This window comes from Dendropsophus ebraccatus, chromosome 13 (assembly GCF_027789765.1).
Source record: "Dendropsophus ebraccatus isolate aDenEbr1 chromosome 13, aDenEbr1.pat, whole genome shotgun sequence".
Lineage (NCBI taxonomy): Eukaryota > Metazoa > Chordata > Amphibia > Anura > Hylidae > Dendropsophus > Dendropsophus ebraccatus.
Window position 1 is genome coordinate 6,343,090 of NC_091466.1, and position 17,110 is coordinate 6,360,199.

General features: G+C 47.5%; 1 protein-coding gene across 1 annotated transcript; it reads left to right on the plus strand.

The window, feature by feature from the left end:
* The first annotated feature begins 188 nt into the window (after positions 1–188).
* On the plus strand, positions 189–15,881 carry SHE (Src homology 2 domain containing E). Its single transcript, XM_069950560.1, has 6 exons — positions 189–1,593; positions 5,132–5,258; positions 8,631–8,924; positions 12,258–12,408; positions 12,492–12,611; positions 15,093–15,881. The coding sequence occupies exons 1-6, from the start codon at positions 1,168–1,170 to the stop codon at positions 15,274–15,276; spliced, it is 1,302 nt and encodes a 433-aa protein (XP_069806661.1). The 5' UTR covers positions 189–1,167; the 3' UTR covers positions 15,277–15,881.
* The last annotated feature ends 1,229 nt before the right edge of the window (positions 15,882–17,110 follow it).

The following is a 17,110-nucleotide window of genomic DNA, read 5'->3' on the forward strand; positions in this document are numbered from 1 at the left end:
GTGACTGGGGGGGCTGTATATGGTGCCCCCTATAGGATGTGACAGGGGGGCTGTATATGGTGCCCCCCTATAGGATGTGACGGGGGGCTGTATATGGTGCCCCCCTATAGGATGTGACGGGGGGGCTGTATATGGTGCCCACCTATAGGATGTGACGGGGGGGCTGTATATGGTGCCCCCTATAGGATGTGACGGGGGGGGGGGCTGTATATGGTGTATATGGAGAGAGACCACTGGTAGCCCTCTCCGGCAGTAGAGACCGCCTTCCATTGAACCATGAAGGAAATGCACTTCCTTCCCCTGGGAGAGACTGTTCTCGGCTGCGCTCTCTGACGTGACTTCTAATCACTCTCATATCTGTTTCCAGCGTCCCACAGACCTCTACCCCCGGTCATTGTTCATGTCCCCATAGCTGAGGGTCCCGGACCACCCGCCTGCCCCTGGTTTGTGCGGAGGCTGCAGAGCTCCATGACAAGCCCCCTGTGATGCCAGAGACGAAAAGACAAGCAGGGTGTCTGTAGACCACCACCAGGAGACCCTCTCACTGCCAGGGGACCCTCTCACCACCAGAAGACCCTCTCACTGCCAGGGGACCCTCTCACTGCCAGGGGACCCTCTGACTGACATGAGACCCTCTCACTGCCAGGGGACCCTCTCACTGCCAGGGGACCCTCTGACTGACAGGAGACCCTCTCACTGCCAGGGGACCCTCTGACTGACAGGAGACTCTCTCACTGCCAGGGGACCCTCTGACTGACAGGAGACTCTCTCATTGCCAGGGGAATCTCTGACTGACAGGAGACTCTCTCACTGGCAGGGGAACCTCTTACCATCAGGAGACCCTCTCACTGCCAGGAGACCCTTTCATTGCCAGGAGAAGGTCTGCTGCCCACCACATCCTTCCCTTGGACCCCAAAACAACCAAAATAGCCAGTGCGAGGAGACATTGTGGTCAGCCTCGCACAGCACAGACCAGGCTGGGACAAAGACCCCCTCCACCAGGCCCTGAACACGCAATAACCTTGGAGACCCTGGCAGCGGTGGGGACCTGGGCAGCCGAAATCAGTCACTGGATACTGGGAACACCTGGATAGTGTAAGCCCTTGACTTGGGGCCCCTGTGGCCCCTGTGGTTGCAGGAATATTCCTACCATTTGTCTCCCTGGTCATGGCAAAGTGGTTCAAGGATCTCCCTCTGTCACTGAAAAATGTCTCCGACAGAGCTAAACCTGGCCTTCCGGGGGCCCGGACCCTCCCCAAGGTGGGAGCCTCCCGCAAGAACTCCTGCAATGACCCGCCGGGGCCCCAAAGCTCCTCTGTGAAGAACCGTAAGAACTCCTCATCCGACGGACAGGGCAAAGGGGCCAAAGACGGCAGCCGCCTCTCCAGGGAGGGGATCCAGAGCTTCTTACAGGGCAGAAGCCGCAAGAACTCAAGGGATGAGGTGGGAATCCTGCGGGCCCCCAAGGGACACAGCACCTACATCAACCGCCTCATCAAGGTGGACCCCAGCCTGCAGGAGAAGGACGGGAGGAACCTCCAAGACTCTGAGGAGCCTGGACAAGACCAGGAGAAAGGTGGCAAGGAGGAAACCGTGAGTATACTGTATATGCAACTTCATTCACTATATATATATATATATATATATATATATATATGCTGTATAGAAATGGCAGGGTTCTCTAATCTCAGAGTAACACCTGCATTTTTACCTATAGCCTGTATACCTGTACCTTATATTCATATACTCTCTATACCTATACCCCTGTATACCTGGGGGCTAGGTTCACACTATGTAACTGTGCGGCTGTATTTTTTATGCGACTGTAAATGTGCGGATGAAACTCTGGCCGTGGGAAAAAATAGACATGCGGCTGAAAACATACGGTCATTTACTTGGAAATCTGGTTCAACTAAAAATAACAAATAAAATCTTAAGAAAGTGATGGAAACACCTCTGGATGCATCTGGGAAAGCAGGGAAACAGTTTACATGAATTGCTATTACCGGGGTTTGCGATCCTCTGCAGTAATGCCGATGTCTCTCATGGTTAATCTATTAAAATAATAAAACACATTTTCGTTGTAATAAAGTCCCTTTCGTTGTTCAATAATTAAATTTAAACGAATCCATCATTTTGCAATTAAATATACTGTTAAAATAAATAGATATATAAATAAATGTATATTTATATATATATATATATATATATATATATATATATTTTTTTTTTAACAGTATATTTAATTGCACAATGATGGATTCGTTAGAATTAAATTATTGAACAACGAAACTGAATTTATTTAATCGAAAATGTGTTTTATTAATTAAATATTAATTAGTACAGGAAGCTCCATAAGCCGTTAATTCATATTCCCGGCAATAGAGCTTTCTGTACTAATCATCACTTTACTTTAATGAAAACATCAAATGTTTCTTCTAATTATGTTATCACAATAGCATTATTAGAAGAAACATTTAGAATTATATGTGCGCTCAGCTGATTGGCTGTTCGGCTGAGCGCACATATAATTAGCCGGTCCGCAGTACAGTGACTCCATTGTGCTGCGGACCAGTGAAGAGGACACATCGGGGTGAGTATAGAGCTCTCCCCACCCCCTCCCCAGCACTGCACCCCTCCCAGCACGGAAGGGGGGTCACTTAACCCCTTCCTGGCTGGGTTGGGTGCAGTCTGACATCAGTCTGGCCCCCAGGGGGTTACGGGGGATGCAATACATCCTCCCTTAACCCCTTGGGGGCCAGACTGTAAGCAGCGATCTGTAAAGATGCTGCATACTGTAAGGAGCACAACACCGCTCACAATGATGGGTGTTGTGCTCCTGTTTGTGTGTTTTTTGTGTGTTTCTCCCTTTTTGTTTTTCAGATATCGGTATCCTGTGGATTACGTCGGATTCCGTGGACTACGTCGATGACCAGCGTTTTTTTAATGTTTTTTTTTAATAAAATGGTCAATGAGGGGTGTGGGGGTGTTTTTATTTGAATAAAAAAAATTTTAACTTGTGTCTTGTCTTTATTTCTTTACTTTATAGACTTAGTAGTGGAAGCCGTCTAATAGACGGAATCCATTACTAAGTTGGGGCCTAGTGTTAGCCGGTATAAAATGGCTAACACTAACCCCCCATTATTACCCCAGTACCCAATGCCACCAGGGGTACTGGGAAGAGCCGGGTGCCAGTGGTCCCGGAGCATCAAAATTGGCGCTCCTGGACTGGGGCAGCAGCAGGCTGGTAAGATTTAGGCTGGGGAGGGCCTAAACCAATGGCTCTTCCCACCCTGGTGTTACCAGGCTGCTGTCGTTTGGTTTTTAACCCGGCTGGTTATAAAAATAGGGGGGACCCTATGCGTTTTTTTTTTTTTAAATAAATAATAAAAAAAAAAACGCATAGGGTCCCCCCTATTTTTATAACCAGCCGGGTTAAAAACCAAACGACAGCAGCCTGCTAACACCAGGGTGGGAAGAGCCATTGGTTTAGGCCCTCCCCAGCCTAAATCTTACCAGCCTGCTGCCGCCCGGTCCAGGAGCGCCAATTTTGACGCTCCGGGACCACTGGCACCCGGCTCTTCCCAGTACCCCTGGTGGCATTGGGTACTGGGGTAATAATGGGGGGTTAGTGTTAGCCATTTTATACCGGCTAACACTAGGCCCCAACTTAGTAATGGATTCCGTCTATTAGACGGCTTCCACTACTAAGTCTATAAAGTAAAGAAATAAAGACAAGACACAAGTTAAAAAAATTTTTTATTCAAATAAAAACACCCCCACACCCCTCATTGACCATTTTATTAAAAAAAAAACATTAAAAAAACGCTGGTCATCGACGTAGTCCACGAAATCCGACGTAATCCCCAGGATACTGATATCTGAAAAACAAAAAGGGAGAAACACACAAAAAACACACAAACAGGAGCACAACACCCATCATTGTGAGCGGTGTTGTGCTCCTTACAGTATGCAGCATCTTTACAGATCGCTGCTTACAGTCTGGCCCCCAAGGGGTTAAGGGAGGATGTATTGCATCCCCCGTAACCCCCTGGGGGCCAGACTGATGTCAGACTGCACCCAACCCAGCAAGGAAGGGGTTAAGTGACCCCCCTTCCTTGCTGGGAGGGGTGCAGTGCTGGGGAGGGGGTGGGGAGAGCTCTATACTCACCCCGATGTGTCCTCTTCGCTGGTCCGCAGCACAATGAAGTGACTGTACTGCGGACCGGCTCATTATATGTGCGCTGAGCCGATCAGCCAATCAGCTGAGCGCACATATAATTCTAAATGTTTCTTCTAATAATGCTATTGTGATAACATAATTAGAAGAAACATTTGATGTTTTCATTAAAGTAAAGTGATGATTAGTACAGAAAGCTCTATTGCCGGCAATATGAATTAACGGCTTATGGAGCTTCCTGTAATAATTAATATTTAATTAATAAAACACATTTTCGATGAAATAAATTCAGTTTCGTTGTTCAATAATTTAATTCTAACGAATCCATCATTGTGCAATTAAATATACTGTCAAAAAATAAATATATATATAAATATACATTTATTTATATATCTATTTATTTTAACAGTATATTTAATTGCACAATGATGGATTCGTTAGAATTAAATTATTGACCAACGAAAGGGACTTTATTACAAAGAAAATGTGTTTTATTAATTTAATATATTAACTATTAGAGGCATCGGCATTCGGCATCATTGGCGGCTATTTTTGAAGTACTCCGTACGGACCGTCTGTCAATCCTCGGCCGCATGTCCAGCCGCAAACAATGGTCTTGTTAATTTTTTTACGGGTCCGTTTACGATCGGGCCGTAGATTCATACATAGTGTGCACTGTGCAGCCGTATATCCTCTACTTTCCAGCGTACGCATGAACCACCAAAAATACCGCCACACAATTACAGCCGCAAATACAGCCGCACAGTTACATAGTCTGAACCTGGCCTAATCCTGTATACCTATACCCTATATACCTATACCCTTTATACCTATACCCTTGTGTGTAGTGATGACATCACTGAGGCATGAGACACATGGTTTCTTACTGATCACTTCCTTATTATCCGTCATGTTTATTATATCACATATTTTACTTCCTCATCAATACAGATCATTATATTAGAGGATTACGCCGATCCCTACGACGCTAAGCGCACTAAAGGTCAGCGGGATGCCGAGAGGGTTGGAGAAAATGACGGCTATATGGAGCCATATGATGCCCAGCAGATGATAACCGGTGAGTGATGATGTCATATTATGTACTAGAGACCCTATAAAAACATTGCGTTTATGTCATGCTAATCGCGTCAACCCAATACAGACACCAACATTGCTAGAAGCAGCCCCCCTACTGCAAAAAACAGTTATCACCGCTCCCCACATATAAGTGATATATTACAGCAGTGACATCACCGCTCCCCACATATAAGTGATGTATTACAGTGACATCACCGCTCCCCACATATAAGTGATATATTACAGTGACATCACCGCTCCCCACATATAAGTGATATATTACAGTGACATCACCGCTCCCCACATATAAGTGATATATTACAGTGACATCACCGCTCCCCACATATAAGTGATATATTACAGCAGTGACATCACCGCTCCCCACATATAAGTGATATATTACAGTGACATCACCGCTCCCCACATATAAGTGATATATTACAGCAGTGACATCACCGCTCCCCACATATAAGTGATATATTACAGTGACATCACCGCTCCCCACATATAAGTGATATATTACGGCAGTGACATCACTGCTCCCCACATATAAGTGATATATTACAGCAGTGACATCACCGCTCCCCACATATAAGTGATATATTACAGCAGTGACATCACCGCTCCCCACATATAAGTGATATATTACAGCAGTGACATCACCACTCCCCACATATAAGTGATATATTACAGTGACATCACCGCTCCCCACATATAAGTGATATATTACAGCAGTGACATCACCGCTCCCCACATATAAGTGATATATTACAGCAGTGACATCACCGCTCCCCACATATAAGTGATATATTACAGCAGTGACATCACCGCTCCCCACATATAAGTGATATATTACAGTGACATCACCGCTCCCCACATATAAGTGATATATTACAGTGACATCACCGCTCCCTACATATAAGTGATATATTACAGTGACATCACTGCTCCCCACATATAAGTGATATATTACAGCAGTGACATCACCGCTCCCTACATACAAGTGATATATTACAGCAGTGACATCACTGCTCCCCACATATAAGTGATATATTACAGCAGTGACATCACCGCTCCCCACATATAAGTGATATATTACAGTGAAATCACCGCTCCCCACATATAAGTGATATATTACAGTGACATCACCGCTCCCCACATATAAGTGATATATTACAGCAGTGACATCACCGCTCCCCACATATAAGTGATATTTTACAGCAGTGACATCACCGCTCCCCACATATAAGTGATATATTACAGTGACATCACCACTCCCCACATATAAGTGATATATTACAGCAGTGACATCACCGCTCCCCACATATAAGTGATATATTACAGCAGTGACATCACCGCTCCCCACATATAAGTGATATATTACAGTGACATCACCACTCCCCACATATAAGTGATATATTACAGTGACATCACCGCTCCCCACATATAAGTGATATATTACAGTGACATCACCGCTCCCCACATATAAGTGATATATTACAGTGACATCACCACTCCCCACATATAAGTGATATATTACAGTGACATCACCGCTCCCCACATATAAGTGATATATTACAGTGACATCACCGCTCCCCACATATAAGTGATATATTACAGTGACATCACCGCTCCCCACATATAAGTGATATAGTACAGTGACATCACCGCTCCCCACATATAAGTGATATATTACAGTGACATCACCGCTCCCCACATATAAGTGATATATTACAGTGACATCACCGCTCCCCACATATAAGTGATATATTACAGTGACATCACCACTCCCCACATATAAGTGATATATTACAGCAGTGACATCACCGCTCCCCACATATAAGTGATATATTACAGCAGTGACATCACCGCTCCCCACATATAAGTGATATATTACAGTGTCATCACCGCTCCCCACATATAAGTGATATATTACAGTGACATCACCGCTCCCCACATATAAGTGATATATTACAGTGACATCACCGCTCCCCACATATAAGTGATATATTACAGCAGTGACATCACCGCTCCCCACATATAAGTGATATATTACAGCAGTGACATCACTGCCTCCCACATATAAGTGATATATTGCAGCAGTGACATCACCGCTCCCCACATATAAGTGATATATTACAGCAGTGACATCACCGCTCCCCACATATAAGTGATATATTACAGCAGTGACATCACTGCCTCCCACATATAAGTGATATATTACAGCAGTGACATCACCGCTCCCCACATATAAGTGATATATTACAGTGACATCACCGCTCCCCACATATAAGTGATATATTACAGCAGTGACATCACCGCTCCCCACATATAAGTGATATATTACAGTGACATCACCGCTCTTTTCCTCTCCCCTCTGTGTGTGTGTGTGTGTGTGTGTGTGTGTGGGGAGGGGGGGTTTGTTAACCCCTTCATCGCTGACACTTCTGTGCATTCCTCAGTGTACAGTTAAAGCTGAGGTTGAAGTTCATGACCCCATCCTGGAGTTGGGACTATGTATCCTCCAATCTCCGCTCCATTTCTACTAATCCAGGAGGAAACTCCACTTTCCTGCCCCCCCGTGCCACCACCCGTATAGTCACATGACACATGATTATATATAATCCAGGTTGTTATTAAGCATCACATGATCAGCACATGAGGTTTGGGGCGCCTGTGCCTCACATCTCTTACATCAGCCTCGCACCTGAGAGGTAGTCATGTCCGCCATGGTACCCAGGTGCCTGATATATATATCTGGACACATGACCCCTCCTCTGTGATGTCATCACCGCCTTATTATAACTGATTATGCTGCAGTATACTGTATGCGGCGTCTCGCTGGGTATTTTGGTCCCAGGCCCTTCATTAAAGGTATTTTCCAAACTCTATGGCCTGGGTGTGACTTCCCCCGGCCGCTTCCTGCCTCTCAGGACGGCTTCCGATGGTGAGCGGCTCAGCTCCAAGAGGAAGGATGCTGTGGCGGCAAACAGGATGGGCTACGTTGCCATGGCGCCAAGACAATGCAGACTCCATCCGTAGAGCTTGGGGCACGAGAAAGGGCGGAGACTGCCAGGGAGAGTCAGTCTGTCTAATGGCTGGTGGCACTATATACATGATGAGCGCCACCTTCAGGCTGCTTTGGGGTATTACACACTCAAACCATAAACACAGAACGTTACAACTGGGAACATTCCCTATAATGCACAGCTATTTGACGAGTTGCAGTGCGTTGTCCATGGTGCTGAACACAGAGCAGCTTTCTGTGTTGATAACTTTTGATATGCTACATGGCCAGAAAGAGGTTGTGCAGCAGCTGGGACGTGTAATTTGCAGGCTTCTTCATATAACATTGTAGCTCCTTGTGTTTCAGAGATCCGACGGCAGGGCTCCAGGGATCAGCTGATCACAGAGCTTCTCCTGATGGAACTCAGCTCGCAGAATGAGGTGAAGCCGGAGGTGAAGAGGCAAGGATCGCTGGAGCTCCTGGGGAAACCCCCCCAGCTTTACGACACCCCATACGAGCCCCCCGAATCTGAGCTGAGTGTGGAGGAGCCCAAACCGCGGCCTGTGGACGGGACCCGACCGGAGAATGATGAGCGTCCTGCCGAGGAATACGAGCAGCCATGGGAGTGGAAGAAGGAGCATATAGTGAGAGCACTCTCCGGTGAGTGTAAGCTCTGTGGGCTAGAAAATCATCAATATGCCTTGGCACCCGTGTGACCTTTCAATATAGCCTGGCACTCATGTGGTGTGTCAGTACGGCCTGTCACCTGTCTATATGGCCTGGCACTCATGTAGCCTTTCAGTATGGCCTGGCACCCATGTGGTGTGTCAGTATGGCCTGTCACCTGTCTATATGGCCTGGCTCTTGTGTAGCCTTTCAGTATGGCCTGGCACCCATGTGGTGTGTCAGTACGGCCTATCACTTATCTATATGGCCTGGCACTCATGTAGCCTTTCAGTATAGCCTGGCACCCATGTCGTGTGTCAGTACGGCCTGTCACTTGTCTATATGGCCTGGCACTCATGTGACATGTCAGTATAGCCTGTCATCCATGTGGCCTGTCAGTATGTTCAGGCCCTCATGTAGCCTTTCAGTATGGCCTGACACCCATGTGGTGTGTCAGTATAGACTGGCACTCTTGGCCTGTCAGTGTGTCCTATCAGTATGGCCTGTCAGTGTGGCTTATCAGTATGGCCTGTCAGTGTGTCCTATCAGTATGGCCTGTCAGTATGGCCTGTCAGTGTGGCTTATCAGTATGGCCTGTCAGTGTGGCTTATCAGTATGGCCTGTCAGTGTGTCCTATCAGTATGGCCTGTCAGTGTGTCCTATCAGTATGGCCTGTCAGTGTGTCCTATCAGTATGGCCTGTCAGTGTGTCCTATCAGTATGGCCTGTCAGTGTGGCTTATCAGTATGGCCTGTCAGTGTGTCCTATCAGTATGGCCTGTCAGTGTGTCCTATCAGTATGGCCTGTCAGTGTGGCTTATCAGTATGGCCTGTCAGTGTGTCCTATCAGTATGACCTGTCAGTGTGGCTTATCAGTATGGCCTGTCAGTGTGTCCTATCAGTATGACCTGTCAGTGTTTCCTATCAGTATGGCCTGTCAGTGTGTCCTATCAGTATGGCCTGTCAGTGTGGCTTATCAGTATGGCCTGTCAGTGTGTCCTATCAGTATGGCCTGTCAGTGTGTCCTATCAGTATGGCCTGTCAGTGTGTCCTATCAGTATGGCCTGTCAGTGTGTCCTATCAGTATGGCCTGTCAGTGTGGCTTATCAGTATGGCCTGTCAGTGTGGCTTATCAGTATGGCCTGTCAGTGTGTCCTATCAGTATGGCCTGTCAGTGTGTCCTATCAGTATGGCCTGTCAGTGTGTCCTATCAGTATGGCCTGTCAGTGTGTCCTATCAGTATGGCCTGTCAGTGTGTCCTATCAGTATGGCCTGTCAGTGTGTCCTATCAGTATGGCCTGTCAGTGTGTCCTATCAGTATGGCCTGTCAGTGTGTCCTATCAGTATGGCCTGTCAGTGTGTCCTATCAGTATGGCCTGTCAGTGTGTCCTATCAGTATGGCCTGTCAGTGTGGCTTATCAGTATGGCCTGTCAGTGTGGCTTATCAGTATGGCCTGTCAGTGTGTCCTATCAGTATGGCCTGTCAGTGTGTCCTATCAGTATGGCCTGTCAGTGTGTCCTATCAGTATGGCCTGTCAGTGTGTCCTATCAGTATGGCCTGTCAGTGTGTCCTATCAGTATGGCCTGTCAGTGTGTCCTATCAGTATGGCCTGTCAGTGTGTCCTATCAGTATGGCCTGTCAGTGTGTCCAATCAGTATGGCCTGTCAGTGTGGCTTATCAGTATGGCCTGTCAGTGTGGCTTATCAGTATGGCCTGTCAGTGTGTCCTATCAGTATGGCCTGTCAGTGTGTCCTATCAGTATGGCCTGTCAGTGTGTCCTATCAGTATGACCTGTCAGTGTGTCCTATCAGTATGGCCTGTCAGTGTGTCCTATCAGTATGGCCTGTCAGTGTGTCCTATCAGTATGGCCTGTCAGTATGGCCTGTCAGTGTGTCCTATCAGTATGGCCTGTCAGTGTGTCCTATCAGTATGGCCTGTCAGTATGGCCTGTCAGTGTGTCCTATCAGTATGGCCTGTCAGTGTGTCCTATCAGTATGGCCTGTCAGTGTGTCCTATCAGTATGGCCTGTCAGTATGGCCTGTCAGTATGGCCTGTCAGTATGGCCTGTCAGTGTGTCCTATAAGTATGGCCTGTCAGTGTGTCCTATCAGTATGGCCTGTCAGTGTGTCCTATCAGTATGGCCTGTCAGTGTGTCCTATCAGTATGGCCTGTCAGTATGGCCTGTCAGTATGGCCTGTCAGTGTGTCCTATCAGTATGGCCTGTCAGTGTGTCCTATCAGTATGGCCTGTCAGTGTGGCTTATCAGTATGGCCTGTCAGTGTGTCCTATCAGTATGGCCTGTCAGTGTGTCCTATCAGTATGGCCTGTCAGTGTGTCCTATCAGTATGGCCTGTCAGTGTGTCCTATCAGTATGGCCTGTCAGTGTGTCCTATCAGTATGGCTTGTCAGTATGGCCTGTCAGTGTGTCCTATCAGTATGGCCTGTCAGTGTGTCCTATCAGTATGGCCTGTCAGTATGGCCTGTCAGTGTGTCTTATCAGTATGGCTTGTCAGTATGGCCTGTCAGTGTGTCCTATCAGTATGGCCTGTCAGTGTGTCCTATCAGTATGGCCTGTCAGTATGGCCTGTCAGTGTGTCCTATCAGTATGGCCTGTCAGTATGGCCTGTCAGTGTGTCCTATCAGTATGGCCTGTCAGTGTGGCTTATCAGTATGGCCTGGCACCCGGGGGCATTACCTGTGGATTACATTTCACTGGGCAAAATCTGTGAATAATTCGCAGAGGGTTCAGCGCTGTGGCAGATATTTTTCCACTGAAGTCAATGGGGGCCTATATGCAGAATAGGTGGATACTGCGTCCACATCACCGCCTACTGTTACTTTGTGACGTCACACGGCCTTAGGGGGCACCGATTCACTGGATGGGGTCTTCAGTCACTGGACGGTGTCCTCAGTCACTGGATGGGGTCCTCAGTCACATGTTGTATACCATTTCTTTTTATTTCCTGAATTTCCACGTTCTGTCAGTGGATAAGAATGGTTTATACTCAGTAGAGGATTTGTAGCAATGTATCGGTGCAGCGGTAACAATGCTGATCAGCAGTGTGGGCAGGATGGATCTGCAGCTAGGTGTCTCACGTCTCTGCAGTCTGATGTTCACTACCTGCTGTTAGGGGAAATCTGTCTCTAGTAACAGTTAGATCAGGACAGACCACAGGGCTACATCTATGTCTGAGATGTAATACTACCCAGCATAGCGTCAGCAGCCCCTTAGTGCTGTAATAGATGATGTAGTGGTCGGCATTGTATGCTTAGTAGTGATCCTTACCCCTGGATCTCATTTACTCCGCACCTTCTGCTTCTTTTTTAGTCCAGTTTGAAAACAGCGAGAGGATCCCTGCCAAGGAGGAGGCTGGGCGGCTGCACCAGCGCCAGAAGAGCTGGACCTCCAAAGTCCTGAAGCAATCCCAGTCCGATCAGATCGACAAGGTGGATCCTACCCTGCCCCTGGAGAAGCAGAGGTGAGCTCTGCAGGGTCCTGGGGGTCTTCTCTATGGCCTGTGCAGACGGTTTATAACACATTGTGCCTCTCTCATGGCCACAGTTGGTATCACGGTGCCGTGACTCGGGCAGAGGCGGAGAGCCGGCTGCAGTCCTGCCGAGAGGCGAGCTACCTCCTGCGTAACAGCGAATCTGGGAACAGCAAATACTCCATTGCACTCAAGTAAGTAGAATAGAGAGTGAAGCTTTATAGGTGGTGAGGATAAACTATACGAGTTTTACATCTTAAAGGGGAACTCCGGGGAAAATGTTCTTGTTTCAGATCAACTGGTGCCAGGAAGCTATATAGATATAGTAATTTACTTCTATTAAAAAATCTCCCAGTACTTATCAGCTGCTGTATGTCCTGCAGGAACTGCTGTGTGTTCTGCAGTGCTCTCTGCTGCCACCTCTGTCCATGTCAGAAACTATACAGAGCAGCAGCAAATCCCCATAGAAAACCTCTCCTGCTCTGGGCAGTTCCTGAAACTTTTTTCTGGAGGTGACCGCTGTGCTCCTATTAGATGGCAGGTGCGGAGCTCTTCCTTTATAACTACCTAGATGCCTCTAATGACTAAAGTATCTAGGGGAAAAACATCTTGGATCAGATCCCTGCCTGCTCCATATTCCCTATACCATAACACTACATCATGGAGCGGAGCTCATCTATCTGTCACCCTGGTATCACCATATTACACAGCTGACACCCACCGTGTATGGAGGACGCTCAGCTCCAGAGCCTGCTCCATATTCCATATACCATAACACTACATCATGGAGCGGAGCTCATCTATCTGTCACCCTGGTATCATATTACACAGCTGGCAGTCACCGCGTATAGAGGACACTCAGCTCCAGAGCCTGCTCCATATTCCATATACCATAACACTACATAATGGAGCGGAGCTCATCTATCTGTCACCCTGGTATCACCATATTATTCAGCTGACACCCACCATGTATGGAGGACGCTCAGCTCCAGAGCCTGCTCCATATTCCCTATACCATAACACTACCTCATGGAGCGGAGCTCATCTATCTGTCACCCTGGTATCACCATATTACACAGCTGACACCCACCATGTATGGAGGACGCTCAGCTCCAGAGCCTGCTCCATATTCTATATACCATAACACTACCTCATGGAGCGGAGCTCATCTATCTGTCACCCTGGTATCACCATATTACACAGCTGACACCCACCATGTATGGAGGGCGCTCAGCTCCAGAGCCTGCTCCATATTCTATATACCATAACACTACATCATGGAGCGGAGCTCATCTATCTGTCACCCTGGTATCACCATATTACACAGCTGGCAGTCACCGTGTATGGAGGACGCTCAGCTCCAGAACCTGCTCCATATTCCATATACCATAGCACTACATCATGGAGCGGAGCTCATCTATCTGTCACCCTGGTATCACCATATTATTCAGCTGACACCCACCATGTATGGAGGACGCTCAGCTCCAGAGCCTGCTCCATATTCCTGTACCATAACACTACATCATGGAGCGGAGCTCATCTATCTGTCACCTTGGTATCACCATATTACACAGCTGGCAGTCACCGTGTATGGAGGACACTCAGCTCCAGAGCCTGCTCCATATTCTATATACCATAACACTACATCATGGAGCGGAGCTCATCTATCTGTCACCTTGGTATCACCATATTACACAGCTGGCAGTCACCGTGTATGGAGGACACTCAGCTCCAGAGCCTGCTCCATATTCTATATACCATAACACTACATAATGGAGCGGAGCTCATCTATCTGTCACCCTGGTATCAACATATTACACAGCTGGCAGTCACCATGTATGGAGGACACTCAGCTCCAGAGCCTGCTCCATATTCCTGTACCATAACACTACATCATGGAGCGGAGCTCATCTATCTGTCACCCTGGTATCACCATATTACACAGCTGGCAGTCACCGTGTATGGAGGACGCTCAGCTCCAGAGCCTGCTCCATATTCCATATACCATAACACTACATCATGGAGCGGAGCTCATCTATCTGTCACCCTGGTATCACCATATTACACAGCTGGCAGTCACCGTGTATGGAGGACACTCAGCTCCAGAGCCTGCTCCATATTCCATATACCATAACACTACATAATGGAGCGGAGCTCATCTATCTGTCACCCTGGTATCACCATATTACACAGCTGGCAGTCACCGTGTATGGAGGACACTCAGCTCCAGAGCCTGCTCCATATTCCTGTACCATAACACTACATCATGGAGCGGAGCTCTTCTATCTGTCACTCTGGTATCATAATATACAGCTGGCAGTCACCGTGTATGGAGGACGCTCAGCTCCAGAGCCTGCTCCATATTCCTGTACCATAACACTACATCATGGAGCGGAGCTCATCTATCTGTCACCCTGGTATCACCATATTACACAGCTGGCAGTCACCGTGTATGGAGGACGCTCAGCTCCAGAGCCTGCTTCATATTCCTGTGCCATAACACTACATCATGGAGCGGAGCTCATCTATCTGTCACCCTGGTATCACCATATTACACAGCTGACACCCACCATGTATAGAGGACGCTCAGCTCCAGAGCCTGCTCCATATTCCATATACCATAACACTACATCACCTCATCATCTCTCTCATCACTTTTCTCCACTTCCCCCTAGGACCAGCCAGGGATGCGTGCATATTATTGTAGCCCAAACCAAAGACAACAAGTTCACCCTGAACCAGACAAGCGGCGTCTTCTGCAGTATCCCGGAGGTGATCCACTACTACTCCAGCCAGAAGTTACCCTTCAAGGGGGCTGAACACATGAGCCTGTTATACCCTGTGCCGAGGGTTCAGTGAACGCTGTGCCAAACCCCCCCCCACCCACCCGCCCCGCCATCTGCCCTTCCGCTCTCTGGCCACTCTGTCCTCCTTCATCCACTTGGCTTCCACGTACAGATAGCGGCCTCCTTATAATGTTGGGACTTCTACTTCCTACTTTTTTTAGCACAATCTGCTTTATTGTATATCTCCGTGTCCAAAATTAGAGGTGAGCCAAGCTCGGGGGACATGAAAAGTAAGTGTGAGAAGGATGGGAGGATGTGAGGAGTAGTTGGCGATGAGCAATGGAATGAATAGTATGTGTGATAGTGACTGTGACATGAGGACGTGTCTGTAAGTGTGTGATAGTGACTGTGACATGAGGACGTGTCTGTAAGTGTGTGATAGTGACTGTGACATGAGGACGTGTCTGTAAGTGTGTGATAGTGACTGTGACATGAGGACGTGTCTGTAAGTGTGTGATAGTGACTGTGACACCAGGACGTGTCTGTAAGTGTGTGATAGTGACTGTAACACCAGGACGTGTCTGTAAGTGTGTGATAGTGACTGTGACATGAGGACGTGTCTGTAAGTGTGTGATAGTGACTGTGACACCAGGACGTATCTGTAAGTGTGTGATAGTGACTGCGACACCAGGACGTGTCTGTAAGTGTGTGATAGTGACTGTGACATGAGGACGTGTCTGTAAGTGTGTGATAGTGACTGTGACATGAGGACGTGTCTGTAAGTGTGTGATAGTGACTGTGACATGAGGACGGACATGTCTGTAAGTGTGTGATAGTGACTGTGACATGAGGACGTGTCTGTAAGTGTGTGATAGTGACTGTGACATGAGGACGTGTCTGTAAGTGTGTGATAGTGACTGTGACACCAGGACGTGTCTGTAAGTGTGTGATAGTGACTGTGACACCAGGACGTGTCTGTAAGTGTGTGATAGTGACTGTAACACCAGGACGTGTCTGTAAGTGTGTGATAGTGACTGTGACATGAGGACGTGTCTGTAAGTGTGTGATAGTGACTGTGACACCAGGACGTATCTGTAAGTGTGTGATAGTGACTGTGACACCAGGACGTGTCTGTAAGTGTGTGATAGTGACTGTGACATGAGGACGTGTCTGTAAGTGTGTGATAGTGACTGTGACATGAGGACGTGTCTGTAAGTGTGTGATAGTGACTGTGACATGAGGACGGACGTGTCTGTAAGTGTGTGATAGTGACTGTAACACCAGGACGTGTCTGTAAGTGTGTGATAGTGACTGTGACATGAGGACGTGTCTGTAAGTGTGTGATAGTGACTGTGACACAAGGACGGACGTGTCTGTAAGTGTGTGATAGTGACTGTGACATGAGGACGTGTCTGTAAGTGTGTGATAGTGACTGTGACATGAGGACGTGTCTGTAAGTGTGTGATAGTGACTGTGACATGAGGACGGATGTGTCTGTAAGTGTGTGATAGTGACTGTGACCAGGACGTGTCTGTAAGTGTGTGATAGTGACTGTGACATGAGGACTTGTCTGTAAGTGTGTGATAGTGACTGTGACATGAGGACGTGTCTGTAAGTGTGTGATAGTGACTGTGACATGAGGACGTGTCTGTAAGTGTGTGATAGTGACTGTGACACCAGGACGTGTCTGTAAGTGTGTGATAGTGACTGTGACATGAGGACGGACGTGTCTGTAAGTGTGTGATAGTGACTGTGACATGAGGACGGACGTGTCTGTAAGCGTGTGCCTCTCTAACACACCATAACAAGAGCAAAGTAACAGGTTGAAGAAATGAAGAGTGTAGTCACCTATGTCACCATCAGATGGCGCCGCCTACTATAGCCGCTTGTATTATACCTGTATACTA